At 43.0% G+C, this 19617-nt stretch overlaps 1 protein-coding gene across 4 annotated transcripts in view; it reads left to right on the top strand.

Annotated features, from left to right (window-relative positions):
* The window catches only part of Ttc27 (tetratricopeptide repeat domain 27), a 144053-nt gene that overhangs the window by 8732 nt on the left and 115704 nt on the right, over positions 1-19617 (top strand). For all 4 annotated transcript variants that reach the window (XM_021186245.1, XM_021186246.2, XM_021186243.2 and 1 more), the window contains exons 5-7: positions 3511-3613; positions 13324-13488; positions 16466-16599. In XM_021186245.1, coding sequence (XP_021041904.1) covers positions 3511-3613; positions 13324-13488; positions 16466-16599 — 402 coding nt within the window. The remainder of the gene's footprint in view (positions 1-3510; positions 3614-13323; positions 13489-16465; positions 16600-19617) is intronic.

The following is a 19617-nucleotide window of genomic DNA, read 5'->3' on the forward strand; positions in this document are numbered from 1 at the left end:
AAATCCGCCTGCCTCTGCCTCCCAAGTGCTGGGATTAAAGGCGTGCGCCACCACCGCCCGGCATAGAGTAGTCCCTGTTTTTATAAACTTACTTTGTTTTAAGTTATGTGTCTGTGTGTTCCCGTGTGGGGCATGCATGTGAGTGCACGTGCTGCAGGAGGCCACAGGTTGTAAGTCCCTCACCTGATATGGCGGTGGGAGCCAAGCTTGAGCGCTCTGTGAGAGCAGCAAACAGTCTTAAGTGATGCACAATCCCTTCAGCCCGTGTTATTCTCTTAATGATGCTATAGCACTGTTGCTCTCCTAAATGGTAAAGCAGCCTCACATACTTCTGTAAGTTGACTTCAGCCTTGGAAGTTGTTATTTCAGCAATGATTAGCAAACCCAGGGTCTTGCACCTGTTAGGCGAGCTCTGCCTATGAGTTAGACAGTAGCTCCATTTTAAATTAATTTTGAGTGAATGAACTGAAGTGTGACTTATTTTGTGTGTCTGTCTCTTTAAAGGGTACCCAATGTTTACTGACTCTTTGGGGTGGGGAATGCTTAGCCATTAGAACTGCGTGGTCCTATGACCTTCAGTGTCTGGGCACAGGTGAGGCTATCACAAAAGCTGGCAGAGGTTGAGATGGAGGAGTAGGATGAGGTCAGAGAAGAAGAGGTTCCAGGGGACAGAAGAGTAGGATCCTCTGAGTAGGGTTAGAGAAGACAGTTGTTGCCAGTAGAGACAGGAGAAGCTGAGCTGAACCAGAGAAGATATTGTTAGGAGACAGGAGAAGAACCCAGGAAGAACCCACAAACAACGTAGCAAAAAGAAAAACATAGAAAAACTACACAACTCCTTAAAGAAATGTATCCCAGTGTTTACTCTGATATTTGTACAACAGTACATCTCCCCACCCCTGCCCTGTCTACTCAAGCTGTGGACTAGAATTAGTAATGTGTGCATACTAGGTCAGCCTTAACCTTGAAGTTTAGGCCACGGTTGTCTCCCCTCAGCAGTGTGAATCTAGGCCAGGGTGATTTCTCTTAGCAGTTTCCTTTCTGTAAAATAGAATGAGAGACGGGTATAGCTCAGCAGTAGAGCACTTGCCTACCTACTGTGGTGAGACCATAGATCACTGCCCAGTACTGAAAACAAAACCAAAACCAAAAAAACGGAGGAAATCTCAAGCAGAATGGATTCCTGTTTACTGGCTCTGCAGTGGAGAAGGTTCCTGACTTCTTGGTCAGTCTTTGCTGACTGAAGTAAGTGCCCTAACAGGAGGGAGGGTGAAGAGACAACTTCTGCAGTAACACCTCAGTTTTCCTGTTCTGATCTGCTAAAAGGCCTTTGTAGTTCCCAGTAGAGCTGAAGGGAAAGCTCTCAATTGGTTCTGCGCTCCTCCTACAGAGTTAAAATCACAGAACTGATGTTAAAGAGCTCAGCACCTTAGCTCATGTTTTCTTAATAGTGCAGCCTTTTGACTGGGGGCAACTGAAGGACCTTGTCTAGGAAGGAAATCCTGGCTTATGATGGCAGATAAAGGGAGGGAGTGAAAGTAGGCTGACTTCATGAGCCTCAGTGACGAGAAAGAGGAAAAGTGAGGGAACTCAGTTAAAAGGATTTGAAACTTCCTTCCTCTTAGATACTTCATCCTTCCCTGGACTGAGAAGCAGGGTTAGAAATGAAAAAGGAGTTCTTTGTAAAGTCAGAAATTCATTTGTGGCTGCAGTTATCAGCTGTGTGGAGCTGATTGGAGGGGGTCCCTCTCCTTTCTGTGGTACTGACAAGTGGACCTAGGGCCAGGAATGTGCTAGAACAGGGCTCTGCTGTTTCTCCAGCCCTCTTGGCTGTCCAGCAGGCCTTGAACTCACTGTGTAGCCCAGGCTGGCCTTGAATTTTGATCCTTCTGTTTCAGTCTCCGAAGAGTTCAGATCTGTTATACTAGGTTTGTGAGAAACACATTCCTTAATCAGATAAGATATTAAGTTCAAGTAAAAAAATGATTTTGATAACTAAGTCTTGCTACAAAAGTGGGAAAGATGGTTTCTTACGAATTCATGTAATATAGTTCAGGGTAACAGTTTTTTTTGTTTTTTTTTTTTAAGATGGGATCCATGACTAACTAACTTTGATGGCCCAGTATATAGTCATACTTTATATTTTAATAACCCCTTTAAAATATGTATTATGACTTGTACCTATATAGTATAGACATGAATACGTACAGAAGAATATCTGTATGTTATGCCCTTTTCTAGAGGGAGGTGAGGATGGTACAGTGGAGCAGAGACTGTGTTACTACGGTGTTTGCACAGTGCACTGTGTGTTTAAGTGTGTTTGTGTAGAGGTCAGTGTTTGGGGTCTTCCTTCATTGCTTTCCATGTAATTTTTGTTTTTTGTTTTTGAGACAGGGTCTGTCTATGTAGCCCTAAATGTCTTGGAATTCACCATATAGAGCAGGCTGGCCTTAAACTCAGAGACCCACCTGCCTCTTTGAGTGTGCCTGGCTTTTCCATTTAATTTTTGAGACACAGTCTTTCACTGAATCTGGCCTACTGATTTGACTGGGTTGGCCAGTAAGATCCAGTCATCCATTTATCCCCACCCATCCATTCCCAGTATTGAGGATGAAGATGTGAACCAATACTGTTATGGCTTCTTGTTCTGTCGCTGTCATCATAGTCTCCTCTTCTTCCTCCTCCTTCTCTCCTCTCTGTCTCTGTCTCTCTCCCTCTCCTCCCTCGTGTGTGTGTGTGTCTGTGTGTGTGTGTCTGTGTGTGTCTGTGTGTGTGTGTGTGTCTGTGTGAATCTGAAGCTCTCGGTTTCTGCTAGGCTTGCTGGCCACTGGCTCCTGAGATTCTCCTCTCTGTGACGCCCAGTTCTGAATTACAGTCACTGGTGATTTTATGTGGGTGATGGTGATTTGGCCTCCAGGGGTCTCATGTCTGCAGCAACTGCTCTTACGTGCTGAGCCGTCTCCTTGGCCCTTGCTGTCTTTTCTTATTGAAGAGGCATTGGTCATGCAAAAACAGATAGGAGTGAACAGAGAAAAAGCTGCTGTGTGCTCAGTGGGTACCTGTGTTGTGGAGGGGATGGGGTGCCATGGCAGAGCAGGATGCTTGTCATAGTCATTATAGGGAGATGCTAAGTCTGAGGCAGCTTCAGGAAGCCTGGGGCTAAAGAGGACATGGCCTCAGGTTTATTTATTATTATAAATAAGTACACTGTAGCTGACTTCAGACACCAGAAGAGGGCATCAGACTCATTACAGATGGTTGTGAGCCACCATGTGGTTGCTGGGAATTGAACTCAGGACCTCCAGAAGAGCAGTCCGTGCTCTTAACCGCAGAGCTCTCTCCAGGGGCTGGATCCTGAGGTTTTGATCCTGGTGAGAACATGCATGGATGATTAAGTGTATCAAGAAATAAGTTTCTTGAGTGTGAAATATTCCAAAAATTAGTCTCAGTTAATGTAAGTTTTTTCCTTAAGTGTTCCTTAATTTCAGCTTACATGGTACTTTTTTCTAGAGCGTGCCATGGTGGACGTTGAGATATGTGAATATTCATCAGCAATTGCTTGAGGAGCGATCACCTCAGCTTTTTGCTCTTGCCAAAAACTGTATTGATCAAGGTATGTAGCAGATTTAAAATTTCCTTTTTCACTTATTATTGTATATGTGTTGTAATCACATGTGTGCCGGTGACTTGTTCATGGAGGTCAGAGGACAGCTTTGGAGTAGACACGCCTATTCCACCTTTTGTGGAAGCTGGGAGTCAAACTCAGGCTGCCAGGCTCCCACAGTGGGCATCTTTACCTGAGCCATCTTGCTGGCTGCTTAGCTTGTTTTGGAGACAGATTTTGCTGCGTAGACCTGGCTGGCCTAGAATTCACTGTGTTTTTCTAGGTTGGCCTCAAACTCATAATTTAGTTTATGGCCTCAAACTCATGCTTTAGTTGCCATTATAGGTGTCCGTTTAGAAGATTTTTTAAAATTTATTTTTATTAGATGTTTTCTTTATTTACATTTCAAATGTTATCCCCTTTCCTGGTTTCCCCTCTGAAAACCCCCTGTCCCCTCCCCTGACACGTTTGGAATATTTTTGTTTGATATGCGTGTATTCCATTTTAATTTCTTGTCTGATAGGTCTCACTTGAATGTTTCCGTTGACTAATTGTTATGGCTTCCTGCTGTAACTTGTTTCTTTTTCTTCTGGATGGGTTCCATCAAGAATTCCTAGGTGCCGAGTACTGAGTACTGACTCCCTTCCTCTTGTTTTCTGTGGTAGTGAGGACCAGGCCACGGCCTCACACGTATGGGTTGGTGCTTCCCCTCCCAGCAGCAGCTCTTGCTCACTTTCTTGCCTTTTGAGTTTTACAACATACAATGCCAGGCATGGTGGTACACACCTTTAGTTCCAGCACTTGATACCACAGGCAGGGAGAGCTCTGGAAATTTAAGAGCAGCTTGGTCTGCGTTAGTGTGTTTATACAGTTAGACCCCATCTCCCCTCCCACCTCTTCCCTGAGACAGGGTTTCTCTGTGTAGCCCTGGCTGACCTGGAACTCACACTGTAGACCAGGCTGCCTCAAACTCAGAGATCCTTTTGCCTCTGCTTCCTGAGTGCTGAGATCAAAGGTGTGTGGCACCATCCCCCTGGCTATGACCCCATCTTTAAGATTTATTTTTTTTTTAAGATTTATTTATTTATTATATGTAAGTACACTGTAGCTGTCTTCAGACACTCCAGAAGAGGGCGCCAGATCTCGTTACGGATGGTTGTGAGCCACCATGTGGTTGCTGGGATTTGAACTCTGGACCTTCAGAAGAGCAGTCGGGTGCTCTTACCCACTGAGCCATCTCACCAGCCCGACCCCATCTTTAAAAATTAAAAAGGATGGTCAGTTTTGTTTTTATTACCATCTGTCTGTCTGTCTGTCTGTCTGTCTATTTATCTATCTATAGAAAGGGTCTTACTATATAGACCCAACTTGTCTCAAACACAGAGATCTGCTGACCTCTGCCTTTTGAGTAATGGAATTAAAGTATTGGAATTAAATGGCACGTGTGCTACCATGCCCAGTAGGCTACTGTTATTTTCATCACAAATTAATTAAAGGTATTTTAATATTTTCTTCTGTTTTTAGTGTAAGAAACCTTATTGGAAACAAATCTAAACATCATTTATTATTATCATTTTTAAGAGGCTTTACTAGAGCTAGAGTAAACTGATCTAAATTTTACCTGGATTAGGAAATTATTCTTTTTCCTTTGAAGAACCAGAGGAAAGCTTAATTTTAAAGACATTTGATAGAACATGTTTTCCTGAGGATGGCAGCAGAAGACACTTTTGCATTGGCCTTATTGTTTTAATAGTTTATAACATTAAACATAAAGTGTACTAAAATGAGCGCGAGAGATTTCCCAGAGTCAGGAAGCAGAGGAGCTTGCCAGGGCTCCCTGCTGCTCCTGCTGCTCATCCCCTCCCATTCCCCAGGAAAGCCTTCAAGGAGAGGAGGGCACTGGCCACCTCCACAGTTGCTTCCAGGCTCCCTTTTCTTGAGGAATGGATTTTCTTGCAGAAACTGCCAAATAGAGCTAGAGAGATGCTCAGTGCTCTTCCAGAGGGTCTGGACTCAGTTTCCAGTACACAATAGCAGCTCACAGGAGAGCCAATATTCTCTTCTGGTTTCTATAGACATCTACTTTGATGTGCATAGAATCATACACATGTATATATAGTTAAAATGAAAAATAGAATCATAAAAAATTACCAAACCAAATCTCTTAGTGTAAAGGAGTATTTGAATACAAATGTACTTGAGGTTAGTAATGAATTTCTGATTTACAAAGCTGGGGTTTGATTTTGGCTGTGCCTGGTTCCAAGACCCATATTCTTTGACATCCCGAGTCTAGTGCAGTGTGACTGTGTGTGTTTAGTCGGGAGTCAAGGGAATGGTGGTCCCTATAGCTCTGATGGAGGCACACGGATCTGTCTGTGAGTGAGGCAGCACACAGGGAAGGCATGAGGGAACTGCAGGGATCTGGACTTGTTTTTGGAGTCTGTTACCTTCAAGGGTTTATCTATATATTAGTAAGTAGGCTAGCAGAGTGGGAAGGATTGTAGTATACATAGTAATTTCACTCAACTAGGTAATTGGTTCAAACTAACTTCCCAACTTTTGTTTTATTTTGGATAGAAATATATAAGCATTTGCTATTTTAGAAAAAGTGGACATCTATACATGATTAAAAGGAAATATAGTCAGTATAAAAAATCAGCTTATTTGTATGTTTGTACCAAGTCTTTGGTTTTTGAGAATTTTTAGACAGTGACAGCACATGGGACAGTTGACACAAGAAAGTTAAACCACAAGCGGTTAAGTGTTGCATGTGTGTCAACAGTTTCTCTGTTCTGAGACCTAACCCTGACTAGAGAGAGCAGATTAGTCTAGTGGTGTGGACCTGCTGAACCAGCTATAATGGGCTGAAGCAGGATAATCTCTTGAGCCCCAAATTTCTGTTTGAACTAAGACAACATAGTGAGCTCCTGCCTTAAAACAAAATAGCAGCCCCAAACCAGTTAATTTGCTTTTCTGTACAATAATACATATCAGATGCACCCAATTTACTTTTAATTTTTTTTTTTTTTTTTTTTTTTTTTTTTTTTTTTTTTTTTTTTTTTTTTTTTTTTTTTTGGTTTTTCGAGACAGGGTTTCTCTGTATAGCTCTGGCTGTCCTGGAACTCACTTTGTAGACCAGGCTGGCCTCGAACTCAGAAATCCGCCTGCCTCTGCCTCCCGAGTGCTGGGATTAAAGGCGTGCGCCACCACGCCCGGCCCCAATTTACTTTTAAAGTTTATTTTGTTTTACTTTTTACGTGTGGGAGTTTTACCTACATGTATGTATGTATGTATGTATGTGACCCACATGTGTGAGGTGGCCTTACAGGCCAGAAGAGGGCACTGAATTCCCTAGAACTGGAGTTAGGTTAGATGGTAGTGAGCTGCCATGAGGGAACTGGGAATTTGGACATGGGCCCTTTGGAAGAGCAGCCAGTGCTCTTAACCCTGACCATACTTTCTTTAGGTAACAAAATTGAACAAGTTACGTTTTTTTTCAGTCCTTGGCTTTCATGTTTCTCCTTCGAGCCTAGGTGTGACATTCTCTTCAGAATGGAGGGAGAGGTGGAGCTTGGAAAAATGAGGAGACAGTACCTATTTTGTAGGCAGTGTGTTGTCTTCTGTTTTTAGCAAGTAAGAACAATGTAAACTTGGTCTTTCCTGGTTTATGCCACCACATGTTTTTGAAATGAAGTGAGGTTACTCTGTAAAAGAACTGTGCAAGGGAGCAGCCTTGTAGTTCATGAAGCAGGACAAAGGTTTAAAGCCAGGGAGGGGTGCATTGACTGTCATTGATGGTGATGGGAGCCAAGGTGGTTTTCCTGGAGGACAAGGAAGGCATTTGGAAGAGAGTGTTATGAGAACCCAGTCCACTATTGAACTTTATATAATGACAGTTGCATTATACTCCAAAGGCTGTTATACAATTTCTTATACTTCACTGTGCTTTTGTGGAAAATTGATTATTGAAAAGGAAGGCCAGGTGTTGTTACTAGGAGTTTTTTGTTTTTAAAGCAAACCTAATTTGGTGTAATTTTGATAAAGTTATATTTATTCTTCTTCCACATTGTCTCATATTAATATACCTGTATCTATTGCTACATCTGTAATATATCTTAGTGACTAATCTTTGTAAGGAGTAGCCTTCATTATTAAGGAAAAAAACCCTCTAAAACCCCCTATGATCCTTTAAAAGGTTGGAACCATATTGTGTGCTTTAGAGGGAGTTTTTCTTTCTAGAAGTTATATTTCTACTAGTTAAAATTCAGTTCAAAAGCAGGAATGGTTAACTGAGGTAGTTGGAAATCTGTCTGTAGGTAACTCATACCCTCAGTGGCCTATGGCGTTTCTGCAGTGGGTTTGAGCACATCATTTGCTTTGCCCTGCCACCAAGAATTTTTATGTTGTTCTTCTAGGCTAATTAACATTTTCACTTTATCTGGTCAAAAAAGAGTGGCTTTACATAATTAGACATTTTAGTATGTCTGAAGTGGTCTGTAATATTTCATAAATAATCTTATTTAAAAAATATTTTGGGGGCTGGAGAGATGACTCTGCGGTTAAGAGCACTAACTGCTCTTCCAGAGGTTCTGAGTTCAATTCCCAGGAACCAATGGTGGCTCACAACCATCTGTAATGGGCATCTGATACTGTCTTCTGCTGGACATTATACCCACATATGTGAAATAAATGTGGCTGGAGCAAGCGGGGCCAGAACAAATGGGGCGGCGGGGTGTATTTTGTTCTGGAGGATATTATATTTGAAATATTGCCCTTGAAGGATCATCAGAAGTTGTCAGAAATTTTTCAGCTTGTAGGACATATGAAAGGGTTTTATGAAGAGCTGAGGTCTTCTTACTCGTGTCCAGGAATGTTACTTCAGTGAGATAGAGCCTATCACCACCTGCATCAGCCCTACTTCGCTAGGCACATCACATTTATGAAAGGAATAGGTTGGAATCATGAAACATACGTTCCTCAGCACAGTGTGAGGCATTCATTGCGATGCTGGACTAGATGAACCACAGTTCTGCAGTTGACTGTTGGGTTAGATACTGAAGTGCATTGCATGGAGTGTGTGAGGTGGAATAGTGCCATTTGAGTTCATGAAGACACTGTCTAAGAAGAAACGTGTAGTGTCTTCTCCCTGCAGCTGTGTGACCCTGGGGTTAGAGGTGTTCTCACAGCCAAAGACTGATGTATTCAGTGATAAAATTTCTTTTTGATATTTTGGAATGAGTGTTATTAAATATACCATTTAACACAGCATTAAAAAAATCTCTTGGGAAAAGATTTTGCATTTAGCTCGTGTTTTAAATGTATGGTTTGCCATTTTGTCTAGAAGGTCATGAGTATGAACAGAGAACTTACATAGTACCAATAATAAGTATATGTCTATTAACCAGCATGTATCTCTTTTACTTAAGCCTACCAGAGTCTACCAGAGCTGAAACCCTTTTTTACAGTTGACTCATCTGTCAGCTGGCTGGTTCTTGAATCCTGTTAGTTCTTCCCCAAGGGTTCCATGTCTGGCTCCCTTTCCATTCCTGTACCAATATCCTTGTCTGAGATCTTTGGAAAGGCCCTGTGGAGATCATGCTGCCTAGCTAACTCATTTGACAGAGTCAAGTTGGCTGAGATACACGCGCACACACACTCTATAGGAACAGAAGAGAAAACACTGTCCCCCAGGGGACAGCAGAATGATGGTCTGGGCTTCCTAGCGTCAAAGCTTCCTTCAAGTGCCTTTATCTTGAGCCACCTCAGCTGGTTTGGATATATTTCAAGTGTTCTTTCCTGTGTACTGTTTCTAAATCTGCATCTCGGTGTAGAGCAGAGCACATCTGCAGATGTTTCTTTGTGTTTTTCATGCTTTATCATGTTAGACTCACTTTCTTGTGGGAAGGTGCCTGCCCTTGGGAATAATCAGTTCTTTCTCTCTGTGTTTCACTCTTGGACGTTCTATACATTGTTAGTAGCTTAACTAACATGACACAGTTTCCCTTTGAATGGTTTGGGACCGTGCAGCTTTTGCATTGTTATAGAAGTTCTAAATAGTTCCATGCCTGAGCCTTATTAACAGCTGTTGCTTAAAGAGGCCACCTTCCCACTTTGCAGGCCTGACAGGTGCATTCTTTTTTGAAGTTTGGAAGACTGTAGTTGGGGATAGTGGTCTTCCACCCTTTTCTTTTTGTTCTGGGGGGACAGTGTTTTCCCTTCTGTTCCTATGGGGGGGGAGACAGCTTAGCATTTACTCCATTGAACAAAGGTATCTTGGTGATGAGCCCCACTTTCCTTTGCTTCGAAATCTTTTTCAGCTTTCTTTTGGGACCTGTGGTTGAATAGGGTTCAGGGCAGTGCCCTCATGCAACCCTCCTGCTGTCTTAATATCTGACACTACGCCAGACACTGGCAGGCCGCATGGCTCCAGCAGGGTGTTCTAAACTTGAGGGTCTGCCGAAATGTTTGTACCTGACTTGCTAAGTAAGTTCCCTTGACTGGTTGTTGCCATGCCAGCCCCACGAACGACCATCCACCCCGTGATCAGCTGCCACAACACCCAGCAACACAGTTAGAAACAAAACTCTAGAAGCTTATAATTAATCAGTCAGATTTATATATCAATAAATTCTCAATTCACAGGATGCCCACACAATAAATTCAGAGCCAACTGATAATGGTACAAACTGCCCACCTAGATTAGACAAGTTACCCCACTTATTCTATCCCTATATGATATTAAATCTATCTGTGGCTATTTAAAACCACACGGATTCTAACTCATCCTGCTCATCCCCCTCCATCTTGCTTCCTCACGTGCTCTCTCCTTCTTCCCAACTCTTCGCTCCATCTCCCTTTTCTCTGTCCAATCACAGGCCTCCTGCTACACTAATATTTTAATGTAATTGGACAGGGAGAATCCTGCCACACTAGAATCCCAGCTCTACTTCCCCATACTGATGCTAGAGGGATGTGTGTATGACATGGGTCCTGGAACTCTGATTAGGGGTGGCAGGCTAGGTAGCAGTGAAACACCAGACACGTGTACAGTCAAAGTGGGCATCCAGTGGGATACAGCGGGAGATTCTAACTCAGTAACACAGATCTCAGCCTGTATTAGGCACAGAACGGAGGGTGTGCTAAACTAGTCTCTGTATGAGGTCTCTGTAGATGAGCAGTCTGAGGCTGCAAACACCAACAGGAGGAAGTGGTCTGTCTTTGCTCACACTGATTCTCTGACTCCTACTGAGAGCTTTGCTGCCTTTCTTAAGTCTAGCCCATAGGGGAAACAGCTTTGCCAATAGTCCTATGGGCCTTCGGCTTCCACTGGACATGGCTGTATCCAGGCCTCAGGACTTCACTCTGGGCTTGCTCCACTCCCTACACCAGCTTAGCATTTTTTGTGATTGCTAGGGATCTGAGCTCCAATCCTCCCTTGTGCATATTTTCTAGCTTTTAATTTCTTTTATTTCTTGAACCTTATTAACATTTCAGTTATATGGTAATATGGGTCACTTACTGATTTGCTAGGGTTACAGATGGTTATATATCTAACAGCAATGGCTAGCCACTCAGGAATGATGGGCGGAACAAAGGAGATGAAAAAGACAAGAGGCCTCCATTAAGAGCAGGATGATGAAGTCCAGCCTTTGCAGGGGTTGGTTTGCTATGGATAAATGTGCATGAAATGTCCCAAGGTGCTTCCAAAGTGAGAACTTCCTGTTGCATGCCCACGTGTCTCACGATCTCATGTCTCTATCTCACTGCAGAGAACCTCCAGAGAGCTGGCACTGAGAAAACTCCTTCTCTGTCTTTCAGACCCACTCTAAGTTCAGCTTGCAGCAGGATGAAGGCGAGTCTCCTTTTGTAGCTTTGAAGACTGACAGGCAGATCTCTAGGTGAATAGCCTGGGCTTCTGTCATGCCTCTGCATTCTGTCCTCCCACCTCTGCCTTCTTCTCTCCTATAGGTTAGGAGAAGTTTGGATGCATTGCTGGCTTTGCTACCTAACAGCTGAGATGATAAGTCACTGGGCTGTCTGTCTGTGTGGTGCTGGGAAGTGACCTTAGGGCCTCACTGCTAGGCAGGCAGTACCATGGAGCTGTGTTCTCGACCATGGTCAGTAATGATTTAGTGGAGATAAAACCCTCCTCAAAGGCAGGATTGTGAGGGCTAGGCACTCACTGAGCGTACCCAGCGCTAAGCAAATAGCTGTTTAGTGAATAGAACTTCTCTTTCAGCTTGGATGTTGGAAGATCACCACCAGTGTTAGGACATTGACGTGTATCTCCCATTTGACATTTATAATTACAGATTGCTTTGCGAAATGTTGATAAAGCCATTACTGAAAATAGTTTAACAAACAGCTTGTCAGAAATGTTGTCGTAGAGAATTCTGTTGCAGGGAACCAGTTGGATGGACATCCTCTTGCATGAGAAGCCCTGAACCCTGGTGTATCTGATAGTACTATGCTCTTTACTCTATATAATAATTTTGATAATCATTTTATCTCACATGTTTTGTGGCTAAGCTATTATCCTCTCTTGTTTTACTTAGTTTAAAATTTAAAATATTATGTTACATTAATGTGTGTGTGTGTTTGTGTGTGTAAGTGAGAGGATAACTTTTAGGAATTGTTTCTTTGCTTCTACCATGTGGGTTATAGGTGATGTGTTAGAATAGCGGTGTCTGATCTTAGCACACCAGGCCAAAGCAGTTCCACGTGTAAGAGATTTTACTAGGGACAAAGAGGAGAGAGAGAGAGAAAGACAAAGGGGAAAAGAAAAAAAGGGGCAGCTGGGCAATGGTAGCACATGCCTTTAATCCCAGCACTTGGGAGGCAGAGACAAGCGGATTTCTGAGTTCGAAGCCAGCCTGGTCTCCAAAATGAGTTCCAGGACAGCTAGGGCTATACAGAGAAACCCTGTCTCGAAAAAAAAAGAGGGGGGGGTGAAAGTGGGGAAAACTCTGTCTTTTATATAGACTGGGACATAATATGTTCACAGGTGAGTAAGGGAAGTGGGTTCTGGGAAGGTATGTGGTCGCCATAGCAACAGGTGACATGACACCTAGATGTGATATCCTAAGTTTGGAAATGATCTGCAAAACTGGTCTTTTGATGCCAACAGTAGGAGTTGAACTCAGGTCTTCAGGTTTGGTGGTAAGCACCTGTGCCCAGTGAACCATCTCACTGGCTCCATATTTTACCTCACGTAGTTAGGGAAGTAAATTAGAATCTGACTGCTAAGCCACTGTTTATTCTGTATTTGATATTTATTTACACACATGCATGCATGATTCCATCCTCAAGGGAGAAAATCTGTATTTTCCATGAAGTGAACTCGGCTGATCTTCCCTCAGATTTTCTGTGGTAATTTATAGATTGATCTGGTACTTGGAATCAGCATCCTGGGTTCCCATTTTCCTGGCCATGTTTCTATAGGATGGTTAAGACCAGTATCTAGGAAGGATCAGTGCTGTGAATAGCATCTCCTAAGACTGATTGTGTGGGTACAGAAGGCTGTGGATATAGAGTCTTAGCTGTATCTTTGCAGCATATAAATCTCAGAGAACCTCAGCTATTGACGACTGTTGTATTTGTGTTCCTTTCTGTATTTAAAAAACTTCAAAATAATTTAAACCCTGTGATTTATACTTTACTGTTAGGGACTCTACATTGTACGCATCTTAATTCTTAATGCTGCATCTTTTGTCTCACAGTGATGAAACAGGAGAATTTATTTGATGGTGATTCAGGTCGACTTTTGGCTATTCAATTTCATCTGGAATGTGCACATGTATTTTTATATTATTATGAATATAAAGAAGCAAAGGACCGGTTCAGTACTGCTAAAGACATCAGCAAGTTAGAGATTGACCTGACAGGTAAGACTTACTTTTCATGGATACTCGATTTAATTCTACAGTAAAGCTAGTATGTATGTTGGCAGTTTGTATTGTATTTTGCATTTGAATTTTTGGTTCTCTTTGTCTTTTGGTTGTGAGCCGTAGCCTTTATCAGCTGAGCTCTCTCTCCAGCCCTTTCGATTTTTTTTTTTTTAAAGTGTAGAACTAGACTGACCTCAGATATAAAGCAAACTTGTTGGGCTGTGTTTATAATCTTCCATCCTCTAGATGGTTCTATCTATCTATCTATCTGTCTGTCTATCTATCTATCTATCTATCTATCTATCTATCTATCTATCTATCTATCTATCTATCTCAGACTGGCTTTGAACGTATGATAGTCTAGAATTAGTGTCCTTAGTGTTGGAATCTGGGATGCCCTTCCATATTTGGTCTAGTATTTAATTTTCTAGAGCCTTCCTATTTTTTTTAATCTCATAATACATTTTAAAGATTTTATCTAAAAATTCTTTAGAAGAAATTTGGAATTACATGCTGTCTTTTTTCATAGAGCCCATTCCTTGCTTTGTAGTCACTGCAGCCAGGCAGTATAGGAATGGCCCTTGCCCCATTTGGTTCTGGTATAAACCTTCAAAGACCTCTCTTGACACCACAGTTCAGCCCTGCCCTGTGCAGCGCCCATTCTTGTAGATGTTGTTTCCATCTGTTGTTGCATTCCATGCTGTATTTCTTAGGTCTCTCTTCCGTGCTTGAGAACACCAGCGAGGGCTGGAGAGACAGCTCAGTGCTTAGGAGCATTGACTGCTCTTCCAGAGGACTGGGGTTCAATTCCCAGCACCCACATGGCAGCTCACAACTGCCTGTGATTCCTGTTTCAGGGGATTTGACACCCGAATTCAGACATATGTGCTGGCAAAACACTGATGTATATAAAATAAAAGTAAATAAATGAATAATGCACCTTTAATTTCATCACTTGGGATGGAAAAGCAGGTAGATCTCTGAATTCAAGGCCAGCCTAGCCTGATCTACAGCGTAAGTTCCAGAACAGCCAGGGCAGAGAGAGGAGAGAGAAGAGGTAGGGAGGGAGAGGAGGAGGGGGAGGGAGAGAGAGGAAGAGAGTGAAAGAGGGAGAGAGGGTGAGAGGGAGAGAGGGAGAGAGGGAGAGAGGGAGAGGCCAACTGAAATTTAGAAGGTGCTCAATATTGCAAGGAACAAATTAAGTTCCGAGTGAATTTTTTTTTTTTTTGACAAGGATGTGGCCATGTCCGGAACCAGTGCTTCAGTCTCTTGGCAGGGGTGGGAGTGGGGGAGGGGAAGTGGAAGGGGGAGGGGAAGTGGAAGGGGGAGGGGAAGCCTTCCTCAGGTTCTAGTGTGACTGCTGACAGTGTGCAGAAAGTGTCCACTGAGCTTTCTCCACTGAGATGCAGACCACGCCCCTATATAGCCTGCACCTACCCAAAATGCTGCCTCCTTGTTCAGCTCGTGTAATAACCCTGCCTCCTTGTTCAACTGTATATAATGAACATGCTGAGCTCCCGGGGTGCTGTGGCTTCTGCATCCTAGGGCCCATACCATCGGATCCCAGCTCTTCTGTCCATGTGCCCATGTGTCTATCATTTTCTTTATCCCTCCTCCTCTCCCTAGTTAGTTAACCTTCTGAAGCTCTACAGGATGTGTATGTTGAAAGAGTGAATGAGTTACAGAATTTTTCTTAAGTCTTCTCTTGTTTCTTCTGGAAACTCTGCTTCGTATGATGTTCTGCTGTGTCCTAATCTATTATAGTATGTAGCTGGATGACTAATGAGAGCCAACATCACCAGCTCACAGGTTTCAGGCTGATGATCCCTGAGACGCTGTCCCATGCTACATCTAGATCATCTCGTAGGTTCGCTGCTTCTTATTGAGTCAGTGTTACTCAGTAAAATCCTGTAGCTGTATATCATGAGTCTTATATGACTTTATTGGACCATAGCCATCTTTTATTACAGTGTTTGTGTGGGAAAAGTTATTTAATATCTAGTTTATAATTTTTGGAACAATTCCATAAATAACTTGCAGTTTTGTCTGTATTTGAAAGTATAGTTACGTGCAATAAATTTATGAGGTTCATTTCAGAGATTTTTAAAAAAAATATTTTTGTTATAGGAGACTTTTGGGGGTTATTTAAGTATTAATGACAGTTTTAAGTGGTATATTTAATGGATATTACAGATCTTTTTTCCCAAAGTTGACGTGAAGAACTTGAAAATATAAGTATACTCACAAATAAAAAGATGAGAACCAGATTGTTTTTTTCCACTCAGCTATTGACTTACTATAAAGAAATAAGCTCTTAAGCCCCTTCAGTGGCAGTCTTAGCATGATGTGTTTGACAGAGGGTTGACAGTGACTCAGCCAGAGTCCTCTCAGTGTAGGAAGAAGATTTTGTCAGGGCTCTTAGTCGTCTCACATCTTCCAGAGAATGGATGTTGAAACTTTTGCTTCTCTTCAAAGTGTTCTGAAAATAGCTCTCTGCAGTGTATTATTTCAGAGACATAAAGAAGAAATGTTGGTATCATGAGAAGCCAGATGGGGTACTCGCCTGGGATTTAGCAGCTGAGGCCTCAGTGAAGTGCTGGGTTTAATGCAGAGGATCCTGTGATCCTGAGTGAGTGGTGACAAGTGTCAGCCTGTCTTTCCATATGTGTGTATTATATGTGTGTGATGTGCATGTGTGAATTCTACCCACAGTACTTAAGTTACTTTTCTCAGCAGAGAATGAAAGTAAACAAAAATGGAGACTGAGAATCTCATGTCAGAAATCCTGGGTGTGAGCCTCGGCACCATAGTTCATTGACTTTGGATTATCTGAAGTAATTTTAACATCATTAGGCCTCAGGTCTTTCATATGTGTGTGGAGAAAATACTTTAGCACTCTGAAAATATTATCAACATGATTGTACTATAAATCTGCCTGACAAATCCACAGACAAGATTTTATTTTACTTTTCAGGTGCTTTGGGAAAAAGGACACGATTCCAGGAAAATTACGTGGCACAGCTGATTGTAGATGTCCGGAGAAAAGAGGCTGTCCCTTTCAGTTGTGAGTTCAGCCCAGCACCCACGCCCCAGGAGTATTTGGCCAAGGTGCGTTGTTTAGTTCCTGTCACTGTTTCAGGGGGTGAGTGATGAGAAGAGACTGTGAGGACCTTGGTGACGTTGCTTATTTTTACCTAAAATGGGGATAAGCATTTTACCACAGTGGGTGCCAGTGTGTCAGACAGCACAGCTCCCGTACAGTGTGGTAGGCAGAGGTAGCAGTGCTGCTGTGTTGCCTTGACATACAGAAGGCAGGCAGACTAATACAGACTACTAGTGCCGTACCCATTTATCTTATTTTGTTTTTTACTTTTTAAAGCGGGGACTGGCTATGTAGCCAAGGTTGGCCTTTAGCTCCTGTCTCTCGTACTTTAGTTTCCTAAGTGCTGGCCTGCCACAACCCAACTGGCTTGGGTCATAGAACCCTGGTGGTGGTGGTGGTGGTTAGGGGTGTTGAGGGAATGGAGAAAGGACAGTCACAGGGACACATGCAGTCAAGCTGGGATCAGGTGGGAATCTGCCCCTTCTGTACCCTGGCACTGTAGTGTGTCTATTAGCCAGCACAGGGTTGGGGAGGGCTTAGCTCATCTGCATAGGGAGTCTGTAGGTGAACAGTCTTAGGCGGTGAACATCCAGGAACAGGAAGAGGCAGTTGCTAATCTCGACATACACTGATCTGTTAGCACTTATCCTTGGGCTCCTGACGACAGCTTTGCCATTCATTTTGAGCCTGACCCATGCTGCCATTTTCCTATGGGTCTGAGGCAATCCCTGGAGTCCTTGGCATGATGGTGCCCATGTCAGTAATGCTCAGGGCTTTGCTCACTCAAAGCTGTCCCCGCTCCTCACACTGGGATGGTAGGCATGAGCCACCATACCCAGCTCTATGTTAGTCCCTTTATTTGGTTTTCTGTGGATTTTTTTTTTTTTTGTCATTTCTCAGGTTTCTCCTAAACACATAAATCAGTGACCAGAATTCCTTTTCTCCCATTTTATGATCTGCCTTCATCTTGGCCATTGTTGGGCTGCTTGCTGCTTTGTATGCTTTGTGACATGTCTTAATGAATTCTTTTCTTGTGGCTTGAACTTAAGAGTCTAGGATGCTTGCTTTCATGGAGGCCATAAACATATCTTCATTTTCCAGTGATTCCCACACTTAGAGTTTTATATGTTAATTTTTTTAAGGGTTTATTTTTACTTTATGTGTATGGGTGTTTGCCTGCACATATATCTGTGTACCACATGTGTGTAGTGATCACAGAAACCAACAGAGGAAATTGGATCCTCTGAACTGGAGCTGCCACATGCATGGTGGGGATGGAAGTTGGTTCCTCTGGGAGATCAGGCTCTGCTCTTCACTCCTGAGCCATCTCTGCAGTCCCACATCTACAGCTTTTGATTGTCCTTTTTTTTTTTTTTTTTTTGGTTTTTCGAGACAGGGTTTTTCTGTATAGCCCTGGCTGTCCTGGAACTCACTTTGTAGACCAGGCTGGCCTCGAACTCAGAAATCCGCCTGCCTCTGCCTCCTGAGTGCTGGGATTAAAGGCGTGCGCCACCACGCCCAGCTCTTGATTGTCCTTTTTATTCTCTGTAATGTCTTTATGCTTTGGTATGCTTTAGTTTAGAACCTATAAGTAAATTTATGTTAAGTACACTGAGTACCAAGTTTGTATTTTATTCTGAGGCTAATGCCACAGGGAAAGGCTAGGGCGACGGCTGAGAGAGATGGAAGAGCTGGCATTTGGTTCGTCCTGAGGATTGTCTTAGGCAAGGTTTCAGTGCTGTGATGAAACATCATGACCAAAAAGCAAGGAGGGAAGGAAAGGGTTTACACTTCTAGATCATAATTTATCACTGGAAGAAGTCAGGACAGGAACGCAAGCAGGGCTGGAACCTGGAGGCAGGAGCTGATGCAGAGGCCATGGGGCTGCTTACTGCCTTGTTCCCCCTGGCTTGCTCAGCCTGATTTCTTATAGAATTCAGGACAACCAGCCCTAAGTAGTGCCAGCCACAGAGGGCTGCACCATTGATCACTAGCTGAGAAAAATGCCTACAGCTAGATCTCATGGAGGCATTTCCTCAACTGAGACTCCTTTCTCTGTGATGGCTCTAGCTTGTGTCGACACATAGCCAGTACAGACACCACTGATAAGAAGAACACTGGGTAAGTTCCAGTTCACTGTCTCTTTTGTGGTAGCTTTCTTAAGGAGCAGCTGTTGGTTCTAGAGGAGTGAATAAGGAGAAGGTCATAGAAACACAGAATCTGACATTACTTCCTTGAGGATGTAGCGCTGTGACTGTGCTGTGAGTGTGTGTGCTGCTGTGGTTAGCACTAGCCAGAGAACGTGCAGTGAGTACACTCATCCTTACTTTCCTCCTCTCTGTTCTCAGTCCTGCCCGAGGCCCGCATTAAACTTTAGGTTGCCAGTTGGAGTCTGATCTTTAGGCTTGAACAGTATCTTTGAAAAGAGATTTAGTTCTGATGTCCAGTCACACAAAAGTTAAGTCTTTCATGATGTGTATGGTGTGTGTTTGTTTCTTTGAGCAGACTATATGTGAGGTCAGCAGACGTCAGTGTATGAATTTAGGTTCTCTAAAGGAAAAGAACTGTTAGAATGAAAAAAATTATATTTAATATATCTATATTGAAAGGGGATTAGTAGAGTTGCTTGCAGGCTGAAATGTGTTGATTCTCTTCCTGGTTTCTTCAGGACATTTATCATGAGTAGACAATGAACTGTGACAATGGCCTTTCCTGCTCCTGTTGAGATGCCCATGTGATTTCTGTCATTAAGGATCATTCCTATATAGTATGACATTAACTTGATGTTGTGTGGCTTTCCCTGGGGAGATGTGAACAACTGTCTATTCACTTCAGGTAGCACATAGAAGAAAGACAAAAGAAATGGTTCCACCCAGGCCTGGCTTTGGAAGCAGTACATTTATCAGGGACTTAGAGGAGTATGGCAGAGGGTTACCTAGAAGGACATGGATGCCTCAAAGGCATCTGCATCACTCAGGAGCTCACCACAGCATGGGTGATGCCCACCACAGCATGGGTGATGC

This window comes from Mus caroli, chromosome 17, assembly GCF_900094665.2.
Source record: "Mus caroli chromosome 17, CAROLI_EIJ_v1.1, whole genome shotgun sequence".
NCBI lineage: Eukaryota > Metazoa > Chordata > Mammalia > Rodentia > Muridae > Mus > Mus caroli.